This window comes from Anarhichas minor, unplaced genomic scaffold (assembly GCF_050575085.1).
Source record: "Anarhichas minor isolate MPS153535 unplaced genomic scaffold, ASM5057508v1 ptg000009l, whole genome shotgun sequence".
Classification (NCBI taxonomy): domain Eukaryota; kingdom Metazoa; phylum Chordata; class Actinopteri; order Perciformes; family Anarhichadidae; genus Anarhichas; species Anarhichas minor.
This window is the reverse complement of record NW_027466455.1, coordinates 1,364,729-1,378,514: the sequence shown is the minus strand read 5'-3', so window position 1 is coordinate 1,378,514 and position 13,786 is coordinate 1,364,729. Positions and strand designations below refer to the sequence as shown.

General features: G+C 44.6%; 1 protein-coding gene across 1 annotated transcript; it reads left to right on the top strand.

Moving 5' to 3' along the window:
• The first annotated feature begins 164 nt into the window (after positions 1 to 164).
• On the top strand, positions 165 to 12,254 carry wrap53 (WD repeat containing, antisense to TP53). The gene is made up of 11 exons (XM_076086985.1): positions 165 to 511; positions 951 to 1,410; positions 1,564 to 1,750; positions 2,796 to 2,891; positions 3,694 to 3,802; positions 5,224 to 5,312; positions 7,329 to 7,552; positions 8,600 to 8,811; positions 9,445 to 9,548; positions 9,742 to 9,885; positions 10,732 to 12,254. The coding sequence occupies exons 2-11, from the start codon at positions 1,128 to 1,130 to the stop codon at positions 10,964 to 10,966; spliced, it is 1,683 nt and encodes a 560-aa protein (XP_075943100.1). The 5' UTR covers positions 165 to 511; positions 951 to 1,127; the 3' UTR covers positions 10,967 to 12,254.
• The last annotated feature ends 1,532 nt before the right edge of the window (positions 12,255 to 13,786 follow it).

The following is a 13,786-nucleotide window of genomic DNA, read 5'->3' as shown; positions in this document are numbered from 1 at the left end:
TGTGTGTGTGTGTGTGTGTGTGTGTGTGTGTGTGTGTGTGTGTGTGTGTGTGTGTGTGTGTGTGTGTGTGTGTGTGTGTGTGTGTGTGTGTGTGTGTGTGTGTGTGTGTGTGTGTGTGTGTGTGTGTGTGTGTGTGTGTGTGTGTGTGTGTGTGTGTGTGTGTGTGTGTGTGTGTGTGTGTGTGTGTGTGTGTGTGTGTGAAAAAGAAAAGAAAATGAGTAAACATTATACAAAACCGTCACATAATTGTGCTTATGAACATAGACTGTGAGCAAGACACGAGCGCGAAACCGTCATCAGCGCAACTCTCGCGATATTTTGAAACACATGGCCGCCCACAGTGTTTACAACTTCTCGCAATGAACTGATGAATAAAAACACTTTAAGTCCCGAAGAAGAACGTCGGCGAATATTTCTGTGAATCATTCGTAGTCTCCGGCTTGCGGTGAACCTTTTTCACCATCGAGGAGAGAAGTGTGTATTGCCAAACTACGAGCAGGCCACAACACAGGTAGGTAGCATCGGACTGCTAGCATAGGCTAACGCTTTCATGAGGTGGTTGCTGTGTTTCTGTTATGGACTGACTCTTAATAACATATTGCCTTATTTGCCAACTTAATTTAAGTTATATGATGGGAGCAGGGCGTGTACGGGTTTGTGATTTCATTCCTCGCGAGCGTGAATTTAGCAAAAATGACCATTAATGCTAGTCTAGACTGGTTTGCACGTCACGACTAGCCACAGGTGTCAGTTGATTGTTTGCACGAGCCCGTTATTTATTCCTCTCAAGAAACGTCACGTTCACTTCTCTTAAACGGATGTGTTTGGGCTTTTGCAAACTGCGTCATATTCTGCATTGTTTTGATATGTGCTCTCCATCTGCTTGTGGTGTTGTCCTCACCCGCCCTGTCCCCCCCATGCCTTCTTCTTTGCCCGCCTCTGTTTTCTAGGCTAGTCGGTGCTGTGATGTCCTCGACCCCCAGCAGACTCAAACATCCACACTGCAGGAAGAAGCACTATCCTAGCAGCACTTACCTCACCCACGTCTGACAGCCAACCACCTGACTCGAGGCAATTTGGACGCCAGGTGGAGGACTTGACGGGAGAGCTTGAGAAACAAAGAAGAGATGTCTGACTCGGCTGGAAGTGGTGAAAGCGGTGGAGTGGCAGGCGCAGGGCAGGACGCAGAAGCGGATGGCGAGCCCCCTCATCAGGCACCAGCTTCGCCCGAAGGTGACCGCTTAGAGGGAGAGGTGACCTCAGAGGACGTGGTACCTTCGTCTGCCAAGCGGCCCAGAATAAGCGAGGAGGAACCGGGACTGGAGCAGGTTGCAAAGCCTGTCGATATGCATGGAGAAACACCGGCACAGACTGGCCTACTGCAGGAAGATCCAGCCCCACCAGAACAAAGTAGAGTATATGCAGCTGCACGTATGAAATATTAGAAGGGGATAAACATGCATTCATTCAATTTAAGATTTTGGATATCCGTCAGAGATTGTGATTCAGGATTATCTGGGAGATAAATGAGTTAACCTTCGCAAATTTACTCTCTGATGCTAGGAACAGGAGAACCACTGCAGCATGAGGACGTAGGGGAAGAGGCGCCCGAGAGCGGGGGAGGTGAAGAAGAAGAGTGCCATCAGAATGGAAATGGAGGGCATGATGCCCCCTTGGAAGAAGGAGAGACGAAACCAGAGGAGGAGCTCAATGATAACGGATCTGCAGACATCCCCAGTGAAGGGCAGCGGTGAGTGGAGGAAGAAGTCAGGGTTATTTTTAGCCTCTCTTTCCACGTAACTACGGGTAAAGCTGCAGCAGAGCAGATACACCAACATGTGAGCTATTTAAAGGAGGAATTTGTGGGGGTTGGAGGTGTTTTGTAATGTTTATGAAGATGTGTTTCATGTTTCTGAAATAGAGAGAGAAGGTTTTCACCGTATACTGATGTATACTATCAGTATAATGTAAACTGATAACATGATATCAAAGCAGTTTACTTACCGGAGTTTCTACAAATGAAAAGTCAAGTTTCAGAAAAGTGGAATAAAGTTGTATTCACATTGATACCATCAACCATATAACAATGAGAAAAGCTTGCTGTTGTGGGCCTTCAAACAAGTAAAACATGTAAAGAACACTGTCAATCTATAAGCAACTACACCCTGTTTCCTCAGCCAAAGCCAGGCAGGAGATGGTGAGTAGGCGAGCGAGGGACTTGTTCTTAACGGAATATTATGATAATTGCACAGTCGCAGCGATTTGGACATATGTAACTGCCTGTGAGTGTCAGATGTTACCCTGCTCCCTCTGTGCTTTTTATGATGGCACTGATGTTGAAGTGTGGCATCAAAATGCACTGCAGCATTAACTGATACATATATAAATAATATATAATATTTACCACTGCCAGTCATCCCAATAGCAACATTTAGAGAGGATTTAATGGGACGGAAAATGGTGGAATAAAGCTGTAGATGTGTGAAATGTAATTAACAACCCTCTCCACTGTGTGGTGACACTGTCTGCTTGATTTGCTTTGTGCAATTTGACACCGTGTTTTTATATATACTGCAACAGTTTCGTCCCGGGCTAGGAATAATATTTAACTTAACTAAAATAATTCTGAGCAGAAGTACGAGTCAAGGTTGTGGTTGCATTCATTCTGGTAACTTCCTGCCCTTGGCATTAGTAAGATGGAAAATGTAATCTTTCAGTTTGGTGTGTGATGTTCCCATTGCTGTCTGTTAAACTCATTCACTGAAGAGTTGCCTTTCTCTCTGTCTTGCCTCCAGCCTTGGCCTAGATTTTACCCAGAACCCCCAGATGCTGACTGGTTCCTGGACTGAGTACTCCAACTTTCCAGAGAATTACCTCAAAGGCTGCAAATGGTAATCTCTTCAAGAATTAACATGACACCTACCATGTGGACTAGGTTTAGAAGCTGCTAAGTATAGAACATGTACGTCGTCATTATAGAATTTATGAGTCATCATTTGTATGATTACTGTAAAAAAATGAGATCATGACATTAGTACATTCTGTGAAGCGATGCACCAATTGATCAGCAAAAGATTCAGCAATTCGGCCATGACCAGTGACATGCAGATCATATTTCTCATATTTCCATTTGTTGCCAAATTTACACGCGTGTTGCCACCGCATGATTGTTTCACATTGGCACACAGCAGCACAGACGGTAAAGTCACAGACACACACACATGTCCATGATGTTGAAGTTTAGTTTGAGTAAAAAAGATAAAGTTTCAATGTCAAAATAAGCAGTGGAGGAGCAACCTTAAAAACATTTGGTGCTCCCGAGCACAGCATTGCTTATAACAGAGCTAACAGCTAAAGTCTCTAATATTGTGTCCAGGTGCAGATATCATGTGCAGATATTAGTGTCCTTCTTTCTGTGCAAATGAAGCTGGGAAAAGACTTTCACCCCATTTGTCATTCTCAGGCTATAGTGGGAACAATAATGCAGACAGCACATTTGGTATAAGTGAGGCTACTAGTAACAAACTGTCTTAATCTCATGGCCAAGATAAAATCAATATGTCAATCGACATTGACATTTATGCTTAAAAATGCAATAAAAAGCACCTTCATAGATGCATAAAACAAACCTGTGTGCATGTTGTGCTCAGTTCACACCATCTTTTTCTCATCATTCCTACTCTTCTAAACTAGGGCTCCTGATGGTTCCTGTATCCTGACCAACAGTGCAGACAATGTGCTGCGTGTGTACAACCTCCCTCCAGAGATATACAGCTACAACTGGGACTCGCTCCCTGAGATGGTGAGCACACGGATCGCTTAATGTTTGTGTGGATGCAAGGAAACTATAAAAGAAAGAAGGGTCATTACAACACTGTGTAGATGAAACGTTTCTGGACCTTTTTATAATTTACCATTACTTTGTTCGTCGATGACCTAAGTTAGCATTTGCCCCCTTTTTTTGTTTTTAGTCAACATTAGCCAACAATATCTCTGAGACGTCCTTCAGATTCATTTGGAGATAAAACCTCTGACGCTTGTAAGAAATACTCCCTGTGAAGGAGTAAAACAAACAAACAGGGAGTGTCGTTGCGGAAGCGTAGCACCGACCCTCAGGTAAACACTGTCAGGTCTGTCCGAACTTTCCTCGTAGTTAGCACCGTTAGCAACGTTAGCTATGAGCCACCGGCTCGTCATCGACATGTTGAGAGACGTTGATGGGCAATCAAAGTGCTCCCAATCACGGATTGCACCGTTTTAAATTACATTATAATAAAGAAAGGTTTTACCTCGATAGAATGAACCAACATTTTGAAATAAAATTGAAACAGTTTCTCTTGTGCCTCAATGTTTAGTTCCAGTTTGTTATTTAGCAAACACACAGTGTACTTTAGTTTTACTGACCCCAGTACATCAATGAAAATTCACACATCGTTAGTGTGACTGAAATTTAGTTAATAGCAATATAAAATAAATATGAGAGAGGGAACGATGACATATTTAACTTCTTAACATATTTATATACACTTGGATACTAAAATATATTTTAAAACAGATTTAATTTATTGTATTGACTGTTGAGAATCTAAGAATTTCACTGGTCTTGGTTTTGACTCATTTCTGTTATCGTGACATCCCTGTTCTGCACCACTGTAGATGTTCTTTAATCACGTTTATGAGATATTTCACATGTCTTTTAAACGGTCTACATTTCCAGTCAAGGAGAGGTCATCAACCTGTCGTTTGTTGTACAAAGACTGACGGTGTGTTGTGTCACAATAAACTAAGAACAAACCTGTAAAGCAATGTAAGGCAGCCATTTAAGAAGATCACTTAAGATCTAACGGAACAGGAAAGACATTCTGTCCTTTAGGTTGTTGGAAATGTGAAGTGGCGAGCCAGTCTCTTAATTCTATTACAGGCTGGTAGATTTGGATCACTGAACAAAAATAATTGAAATATAATCTATTTTCCCCCCATTACAGAGATCTCTCACCGCTTGTTAAAAAGGGCAGAAAACTGAGCTTTTATTGCTTTATTTCTCACATGCTGCCGCTGGCTTTTGAATGTTACTACGAGGAAAAGCCGTTGTAGCCACCTGTTCAGTACCAGCATCAGAACTGTTAGATCCCATCGGTCTTTACAGTTTGATTACACTGCGTGTGTGTGTTTCAGTCTTTACGTTCCTGATGGTTTTCTTTCCTTTCTTTCATTCTGTGGCAGAGTCCAGTGCTGAGGATGGCAGAGGGAGACACCATCTACGACTACTGCTGGTACCCCAAGATGAACTCTCTGGACGCGGACACATGCTTGTGAGTTCAACTAGACCTCTGCCAGAGCGTGCGCTGATGCTCTGCTCTTAGCAGCTGGATAGATGAGACATTTAAAGTTCACTTCGAAGGTCGACCTGTCAGACGGTGAAGGATGGATACACAGAAAAGGCACGATGTTGTTTATCGAGGCCGGTGTCAGTCAGTGATTGGTGTTTTTAATCTCGATCTTGGACGGTTCGAGTCGGACGCCGTGTGTTTGTTTCTCTGGTTCGCTTGAGCCTGTCTAATAAACTATCCGAACAGACAGGATATTGTTGTACGCTTTGTGACTCATCCTTCGATCTCCGTGGTATTTACGCTCGTTGTGGGAGCCGGCTGCCAGCGTGGAGATGGCTGTAAAAGCGTTCTGATGTCTCTCATTATGATTGAAGAGTTGGCCTTCGTATTGTCTGCCTCTGCCTCCACCGCAATGCGCTCGGCTGTTTGAGGCCCACGGTGCTTTTCAGCATGATTCATCCCACTAACAGCTCTCCCGGGTCCTAAACACCTAAAGGGCCCCATGATTCTCTGACTTGGGGCATCTCTTTTCATCTCATTTTGTCTTTTCTGCCGTGTGTGTGTGCAGGCGTTTTGAAAAGTGGTAATTGTGACATCACGGCGTGTCTGTGCGTGCACTGTTGAACACAGCAAACACCAGTAACGCCCTGCCATCTCTCAACACGCACATGCCGTCCGTGTTGAGAGATGTAGGGCAGTGCTAACAAGCTGAGGTCAAGTTGCTAACGGTTTTTACTGTGTATACCCCTCCGCCCCCACCTCCCACCGTCCTCCAGTTAGTGCCTCCACCCTCCGAAAGATCCCCCTGATCAAGGTCCAGCTTTGGCACCGCGCTACCCCTACACCAGACAGCCTTCACTGTGTAATAGGAGGGGGGGGGTCAGGAGCTGTATGTCCAAAGATGAGAGTTGTGTAAACAGCAAAATCATCTACAAACGACTCATGTGGACAATGAACCGCTTGAGAGGCCTGTGTGTATATCTGCCAAAGGCCTGCCTGTCACGAGGCTGAGGATTGCCAGCTGGAGCTGACAGACGTTATTCTTCATCTTCTTCAGATCACTGCCACTTATCACAGGGGAGCTCCTGCAGGGCACGGCTAGGTGGTCGGACAAGCTCCGAGTGGATTGTTAAGGGCAAAGCAGATCAAAGGTCGTGGTTGTGATTATTGGAAGATTTAAAGAAAACCTGTTTTTTCGAGGGCCTTTTCTGTCTGTCCGCCCCCCCCCCCCCTCTCCCTCCCCTCCCCTCGCCCTCTTTTCACATCTCCCATTTTGTTTCTCCCCCTGTGCTCTTGAACTTCTGTCTGCCAAAAGCCGTGTGTTGTTGATGCCCCTCCTGTAGAGAGGGAATAAGGGCCCCTGTTATGGCTCGGTTAAGTTGCACTGAGTTCTAGGCATTGCTCCAAGCTAGCAGCAGTCTAGCATTATAATTGGGCATTTCCCTGCTCTGGAATAAAGCTGCGGCGCAGAGGGGCCATAACGGAACTCGGCAGCAGTGGTAGGGGCTAATTTCCTTTGTCTAATTGAGCCGCAGCGATGCCTCGGCATTTGTTCAGCGCCCAGTAATTAGAGTTAAAAAGGCACGGCTCACTCTTTGGCCCCGATTTGAATCGATAAGAATGGGCTGTGGTCTTGTCTCCATAATGAGGCATAGCGCAATGCTGTGTATCTGTTTTGATGCATTGATACATTCAGGTGGAGGCGGTGCAGTAGAGGTTAGAAAATGAGTCAAACAAGATGTTTTGTGGTCATAAATAATGTATGTTTCAAAAGAATCTCAGCAGCTTGTTTCATTTGAATCTGGTTTGTATCCTGTGTGATGATTGTAAAACTCTATTTGATACCACGAGTTACTGTTACAGTCAAATACTGATGTGTCACCGTGTTCCTTCACTGCTCATAAAATATCTTCTTGCATCAATCACTCTCTATTCCCTGCCTTGTCTTTGAGTCCTTTTCCAACACGTCTTAATAACTCTCTCGCTCCTCTTCCGCAGTCTCGCCAGCAGTAGCCGAGACAACCCAGTCCACGTGTGGGACGCGTTCTACGGGGAGGTGCGAGCCAGTTTCCGACCCTACAATCACCTGGACGAGCTGACGGCAGCCCACTCCCTCTGCTTCTCGCCCGACGGCACGCAGCTCTACTGCGGCTTTGACAAAATGGTCAGGGTCTTCTACACCGACCGCCCTGGAAGAGACTGCGAGGAGCGGCCCACCGTAGGTCGGTTATCAAGCGCTTAAAGCGTCACACTGGTGGTTTTGCACGATTTAGCTACTAACCACAAATCACATGTAGACTTCACAGTACAGCGTTAAATCTTACTGATATGTTAATTGTGGTTGCTTTCCATCAAACGTTAATAGCCATTTAAACCGGTTTGATGTCTTGTGGGCTCTCACATTATGTATTGATTTAAAGGCAGGGACTGTTTTGAAAACTCTCGCTGTTGTTCAAGGGCGCTTACTTTGAGAGTGAAGAATAAATCAAATCAAAAGATTTGCATTCGCCAGCTAAGATCTCCGAAAATCAAACCCACAAGACAATGAGTAAGCAGGGTGGATGCGAAAAATAAGATGTGATGTCAGTTGTTTTCTTGTATTGAAAAAGTTCTTGTTTGACAGCTGGCTGTCACATCTAACGAGCTCGAGTCTCCTTGAACAAATCAACAAGGACAGTTGTTATTATGCGCCTCTGACTAGAAATAAAGAGAACTAAATGTTTACTGTGAGGACTTCCTAATCTCTGTCACACACTTCAAACAAGCGTCAGCTCGCTGGCAGTCTTCTGTAACGCGCTGAAGTGAACTGAGCCGGTGTCTGCCTTGTAGTTAACGGGCTGACGTCTTGTAAACCACCAAAATGATCCTTGAAAATGTCAAGAAATAGCTTTTATTTTTCAACTCAAAAGTTTGAGTCTTCATGTCCTTCACGATTTATTTTTATAATTGATTGCATAAAGTTTATTTTCAGATGGGAACAAACAAACCTGATAACAAATGCAAAATGCCTGGAATCAGGTTTTTTTATGTAATGAGCAAAGCTCACTCTAAACTTTGCTGCCAGCTGACCATCTTGCTCTGATAGATTATTGCCGTCTATGTTGTCTTTCTGTGGGACACGTGAGGACTGGACCACTCTGTGCAGAAAAACTAAAAGCCATTTTTAAAGAGTCAACTTTGAGTGTAAGCGATTGGGAGCTGTGTCTTCTTGTGAACCTTTTTAAAATCGCTGACCTGCCAAATGTCCCTCTGTTGCCCTCACACTGCAGTGAAGAAGCAGGGCCAAAATGGCATCATCTCCTGCTTTGGCTTCAGCCCCTGCCAGTCTGTTTACGCCTGTGGCTCGTACTCCCGCTGCGCCGGCCTCTACTCCTGCCAAGACGGCTCCCTGCTGGCTCTGCTGCCGACCCGCCACCACGGAGGCCTCACCCATCTGCTCTTCTCCCCCGATGGCAACTACCTGTACACCGGCGGGCGCAAGGTGAGCACAAGCACACGCGCATACAGCAGCATGCAGACTGGAGACCTGAGAGTAACAGTGCCCGACTCTGCTCTGTTGACACCGTCTGGAGGCTTCTCCAGGTATGACGTCGCACAAATTGTCCTGAATGATTTATTGACAACTGGCAATGTGGAGACTCCATAGCTATCAACCTCTGTGTGAGTCAATGCCTTCCATTCACTCCTGTTCCCGTATGTCACCCTGTTCAGATTGAATGTGCACTAGTTAAGCATTCCAGTCTACAAAGTTATTATGTCGCTTGCAAGTCCCTCTGCCAGGTAATTCATCTACAGTTCAGCAACGCGGTCAGGAGCACAGGCTTTTTGTTTGAATTTTTTTAATCAAAAATATTACCTGTGATATCTCCTGGAAGCCCTGGAATAAATGTGTGTGTGTGTGTGTGTGTGTGTGTGTGTGTGTGTGTGTGTGTGTGTGTGTGTGTGTGTGTGTGTGTGTGTGTGTGTGTGTGTGTGTGTGTGTGTGTGTGTGTGTGTGTGTGTGTGTGTGTGTGTGTGTGTGTGTGTGTGTGTGTGTGTGTGTGTGTGTGTGTGTGTGTGTGTGTGTGTGTGTGTGTGTGTGTGTGTGTGTGTGTGTGTGTGTGTGTGTGTGTAGGATCCAGAGATCCTGTGCTGGGACCTAAGAGAGCCGGGCAAGGTTGTGTTTTCACTCAAGAGAAACGTGGCCACCAACCAACGCATCTACTTTGATCTGGACCAGTAAGTTTACTTCACCAACTAGAACTCTAATCAGTGATATGTTCGTGAGCGATGCTGCGCTCAAGACCACATAATGTATTAATATGAGCATCCTGTCATTCATCTAGTTTTCCTGCACAAACTTTCACATGGCTGAGAAATCTGGTCCTTTATGTTGATTGTGTACAAATGCTTTTGTTGTTGTTGTGTAAAGGTCGGGCAGGTACCTGCTCAGTGGCGACACAGAGAGAGTGGTGTCGGTATGGGACACCCAGACAGCGCCTCCTGATGGTAACGAGGAGCTACTGCAACCTCAGCTCATGTTCCAGGCCCATTGGGACTGCACCAACGGCATCAGGTATGATTGCTAGAAGAAAGAAATCTGACCTATTCCATTGGCTGATGAAGCATAACGCCACTGTGTACTTCCTGTTTCAGGTTCAATAATGATGGGACATGTTGAGAGCACTGTTGAGGCAATCCATCAATCATAGATACGCTCTGAATTTGGAGTTTAGCACCTTTTTAAATAGGCTGTGTCAAACATAGTAATAGAAGAGTATGTGAGTTTTATGTAGCCTGCCCCCGGTTCTAAACAGAGAGGAGGAGAGACGTAACACAACTCATCTCTTTAGTTCAGCCGTGCTTTCTCTTCATGGTTCTTAATATAACGTTCAAATCTGCGTTGGCAATAATATAATTAGACTTCAATACAAACAGACAACTGTGTAGAGGAGGGAGAAAGTAAGCAATCAGCAAATGTTGGTCCATCAATCATGTTCAGTGGCTGCGTTGCTGTTATTGTTTTGGTCCCCCAATTATCATTCAAAACAAATCGTCTGAAATATTTCAGATAAGAGAAGAAACATCAGTGTTTGAGTTCTAATATTCCTCAGCAGTATCGCTGCTTTGTGAGAACAGGGAGCAATAACCACAGCTTCCTTCCCCGGCTCTGTATTCTGTGTAGAAGAGATGATGTATCTGTGAATGTTCTGTTATTATGTATAGAATGTGGATGTCAATTAATTCAGTTGTTTTAGGACTGTGAAATGCATCACTTAGTTCCTCGTGGTGTTTAAATTTAAATGTGCTTTAAATGCATAACAAGTGCTGCAGGGCAGAATACCAGAAATATCAGTTTTCTTGAATCCCTACAAACACATTTATTTGCACATCCTCATTTTCGTTTCTTCCTCGTCCACAGTATTCATCCCTTCATGCCACTGTTGGCAACATCCAGCGGGCAACGCCAGTTCCCGTCGCCCGGCGAGAGTGAGGGCGACTCGGCCTCTGAGGGCGAGGGAGATGAAGCTGTGGTGTCGCCTCAGGAGACCCGACAGGACAACGCCCTGAGCCTGTGGTGGGCCGGGCCGCTCGGCCCCACCGCCGCCGCCGCCGAGGGGAGCCAAGAGCCGAGCACTGAGGTGGTGGAGGCCTGAAGCTCTGCTAGCTCAGCCAGCTGAGACAAATTGAGTTACACCTGCCATGTGATATTTATTTTGGGAACGCTTTCTATGGATAAAGCTAATTATGAGTCTTTTTGCCATCAGCAACATGAAGTCCTGGGGTGGGAAAACATTTCTGGATCATTTTTAAACATCTGGTTACCATAAATATTTACAGTCCAAGTAACTTTCTGAAATTGAGTCTTAACATATCTGCAAGTTTACAACATTTACTGACACACTTGCAGAGATCAAATTAACGGATCAGGTCAGTGCAGAACAGATTTACAGGGTTCTGTGTATGAACACTTCATTGTTTAAAGCCAGTTTGGTAAACATGAATTGGAACTACGTACATGCCAAGACTGATCAATGCTAAACGGTTGAGACAACATGTGGAGTGCAGAAGAATTGGATTGGACATCTCTCAATTTAGTTATTTAATTAGCGGAAAAACAGTGTCTGTCTACTGACTAGTGTCTTTAGGAGTGTTTGTTTACGTGTGTGTGGCTGTAACGCTGCCCCGGAGATCCCTAACTGCTGTAGTTCCAGTAAGTGCCATTTGTTCTTGAGCTTTGCTTTTGTAAACTGATGGGATCTTCTGTTTTTACCTTTTTTATTTTTAACTATTAGACGCAGCAAGTGTTGTGTCGCTCTGTGCATGCCCACAAATGTATATTTTTTTAAAGCCGTGATCATTCTTACTTTTCGAATGTATAACTCTGTAAGCAGCTAGCTTGATTACTGTAACCTCATAGCAATCTGTGAAAGTATGTAAGTAGTAATTAGTAGTGGGTGGAAAAAGGAGTATTCTTGTTTTTTTCTACAGATTGGGCTACATTTGTACCTGTATGAGTGGTGATGTGGCAGCACAAAACACATAATTGCATTAATGTTGTACTGCAGTTGGTTTGGTCAATGCTGATGTTGCCGTCAGTGGGGTGTGCTTTGCTTTAGGTTCTTTTAACAGGTAGATCAGAGGAAGCACAGCATGATCCAACTAAAGCCTTGTATCTGTGACGCTGAGGAATCAATCAATTTTGAAGCCTCTGCTGATCCAGGTTTCACTCCTTGAACTCAAATTTGTTGCCAAGCAATAGCAGCTATAATTATGTAGCTGCTATTGAACAAGACTACACAGATTTTCTTTGCCAGGAAGCTTTAGGAACCATGTCGGCCTCGACCGTGTGACATGCGTCTCTAGATGGATGGCTGTGTCTGCTGCAGGTGTCTTTCTGGTGGTTTTATTCAAGCTGCAGTGAATTAAAAGCATATCTCTTCACACGTTCTCTTGTTCGTTTTTGTCCTTTCTGTTTAGAGCAGTTCAGAGTTGGCTGCCCTGTAATGAATCCCCATTGGATGCAAGACTATGCTCTACTCAAGTCAAGAGGCAGCTCTTAAAAGCTAAAGGGACTATTGGCTTTTGCTTATGAGATGGAAACTATTCATAGCTTTCACCTTTTCCCACACACACATTCTGTATGAATGCGCGCACACACTCGTGTGTTTGATTGTCTGAAACCACAGGGGCAGAGAGCCAAGTTGGAGAGCTGCACTGCTGTGTTGTGCAGGTTGCTTAGCGACCGCCTCCGCCTTGGGAGAGGAAAGACGGAGAGAGTGAATAGTGGGTTCAGAGAGAGAGAGGAAACAGCCAAATGCATGTGATAAATAATCCAGTGGTTTAGTGATTGCTACTGGTTTGTCTGATGGTCTGGCCTCTGATCTCAACCCCACCAGAGAGTGAAGTGTGTTGTGATGGAGTAGAAACAGGAAGTGATTATGGCACTGTGAGTGAAGTCGATCTATGGCCACTTCCTTTGGGCTTGATGTTTACTTTGTCATGTAATGTCAGCTGTACTGTATCCTATCTAGTCAATAGAACTTCCTCGTGATCGATTATAGATAATGACCAACTCTGCAGTTCCCCATAGCTCCATAGACCGCTTAACTCGTTCTTTAAGTTGTTACTTTACTTTATGTTTCACTCTCGCCACTCTTGACTTTGGTGAAAGCAGCAGCAGGCCGCTGTTTTCAGCAAACAAGTTGTGATAATAAACCCGCCGCATGCTACTTTCCCAGCACGAAACAACAAACAATGGTAGCGATTAGCTGGTGAACACAGCGGAGCATTTAGCAGCTAACAAAGACTACTGTATTTCCACTGAGACTTTTTAGAAAGCAAAACAAAGTTAAAACGAGTCAGTGTTGGACATAAATGTCGCTCTGTAACATTTTGCCGGTTTATAAGGTCATGTCAATGTTTACAGCTGATCGTGGCCAAAAATATCAATCAATGCAGCTTTAGTCGTTAATTAAAAACGTTTGATGTAGCGGGTCCTCTTCACGGAGTCCGCCATGTTGACCCGCCATGTTTCTACGGTAGCCCAGAGCGGACAAATCAAACGCTGGCTCCAGAGAGGGCCTTTTACATTTTTACATTACCTGAAGGCCATCTTTGTTTGAAAAGGGAGGAGAGAGAGGAGGGGTATTCAGTTGGTTGCAATCTGCAGCCTCAGCAGTAGATGCAATAACAAAGTGTGGAGAAGGCGTGTTATTGTCCTGATAAATAAAATCTGGGCATTCTTCAAGTCGGTGCTACCAGCTCTAATCAGATTCCTTGCCTCAAAGCTTGCATTTTATTTTTGCCATGATCTTTAGTCCACTGTTTTATAATTTAAGCAGGTTTTTTTTGCCACAAAGTTGGTTGAATCTCATGACAAAACACGACAGGAAATAGTGCATGAACCAGCTTGTAAGCACTATTCCTCTTGTTACATTAAGCTTGTCAAATCATTTCCCCCCCGGCTAAAACTG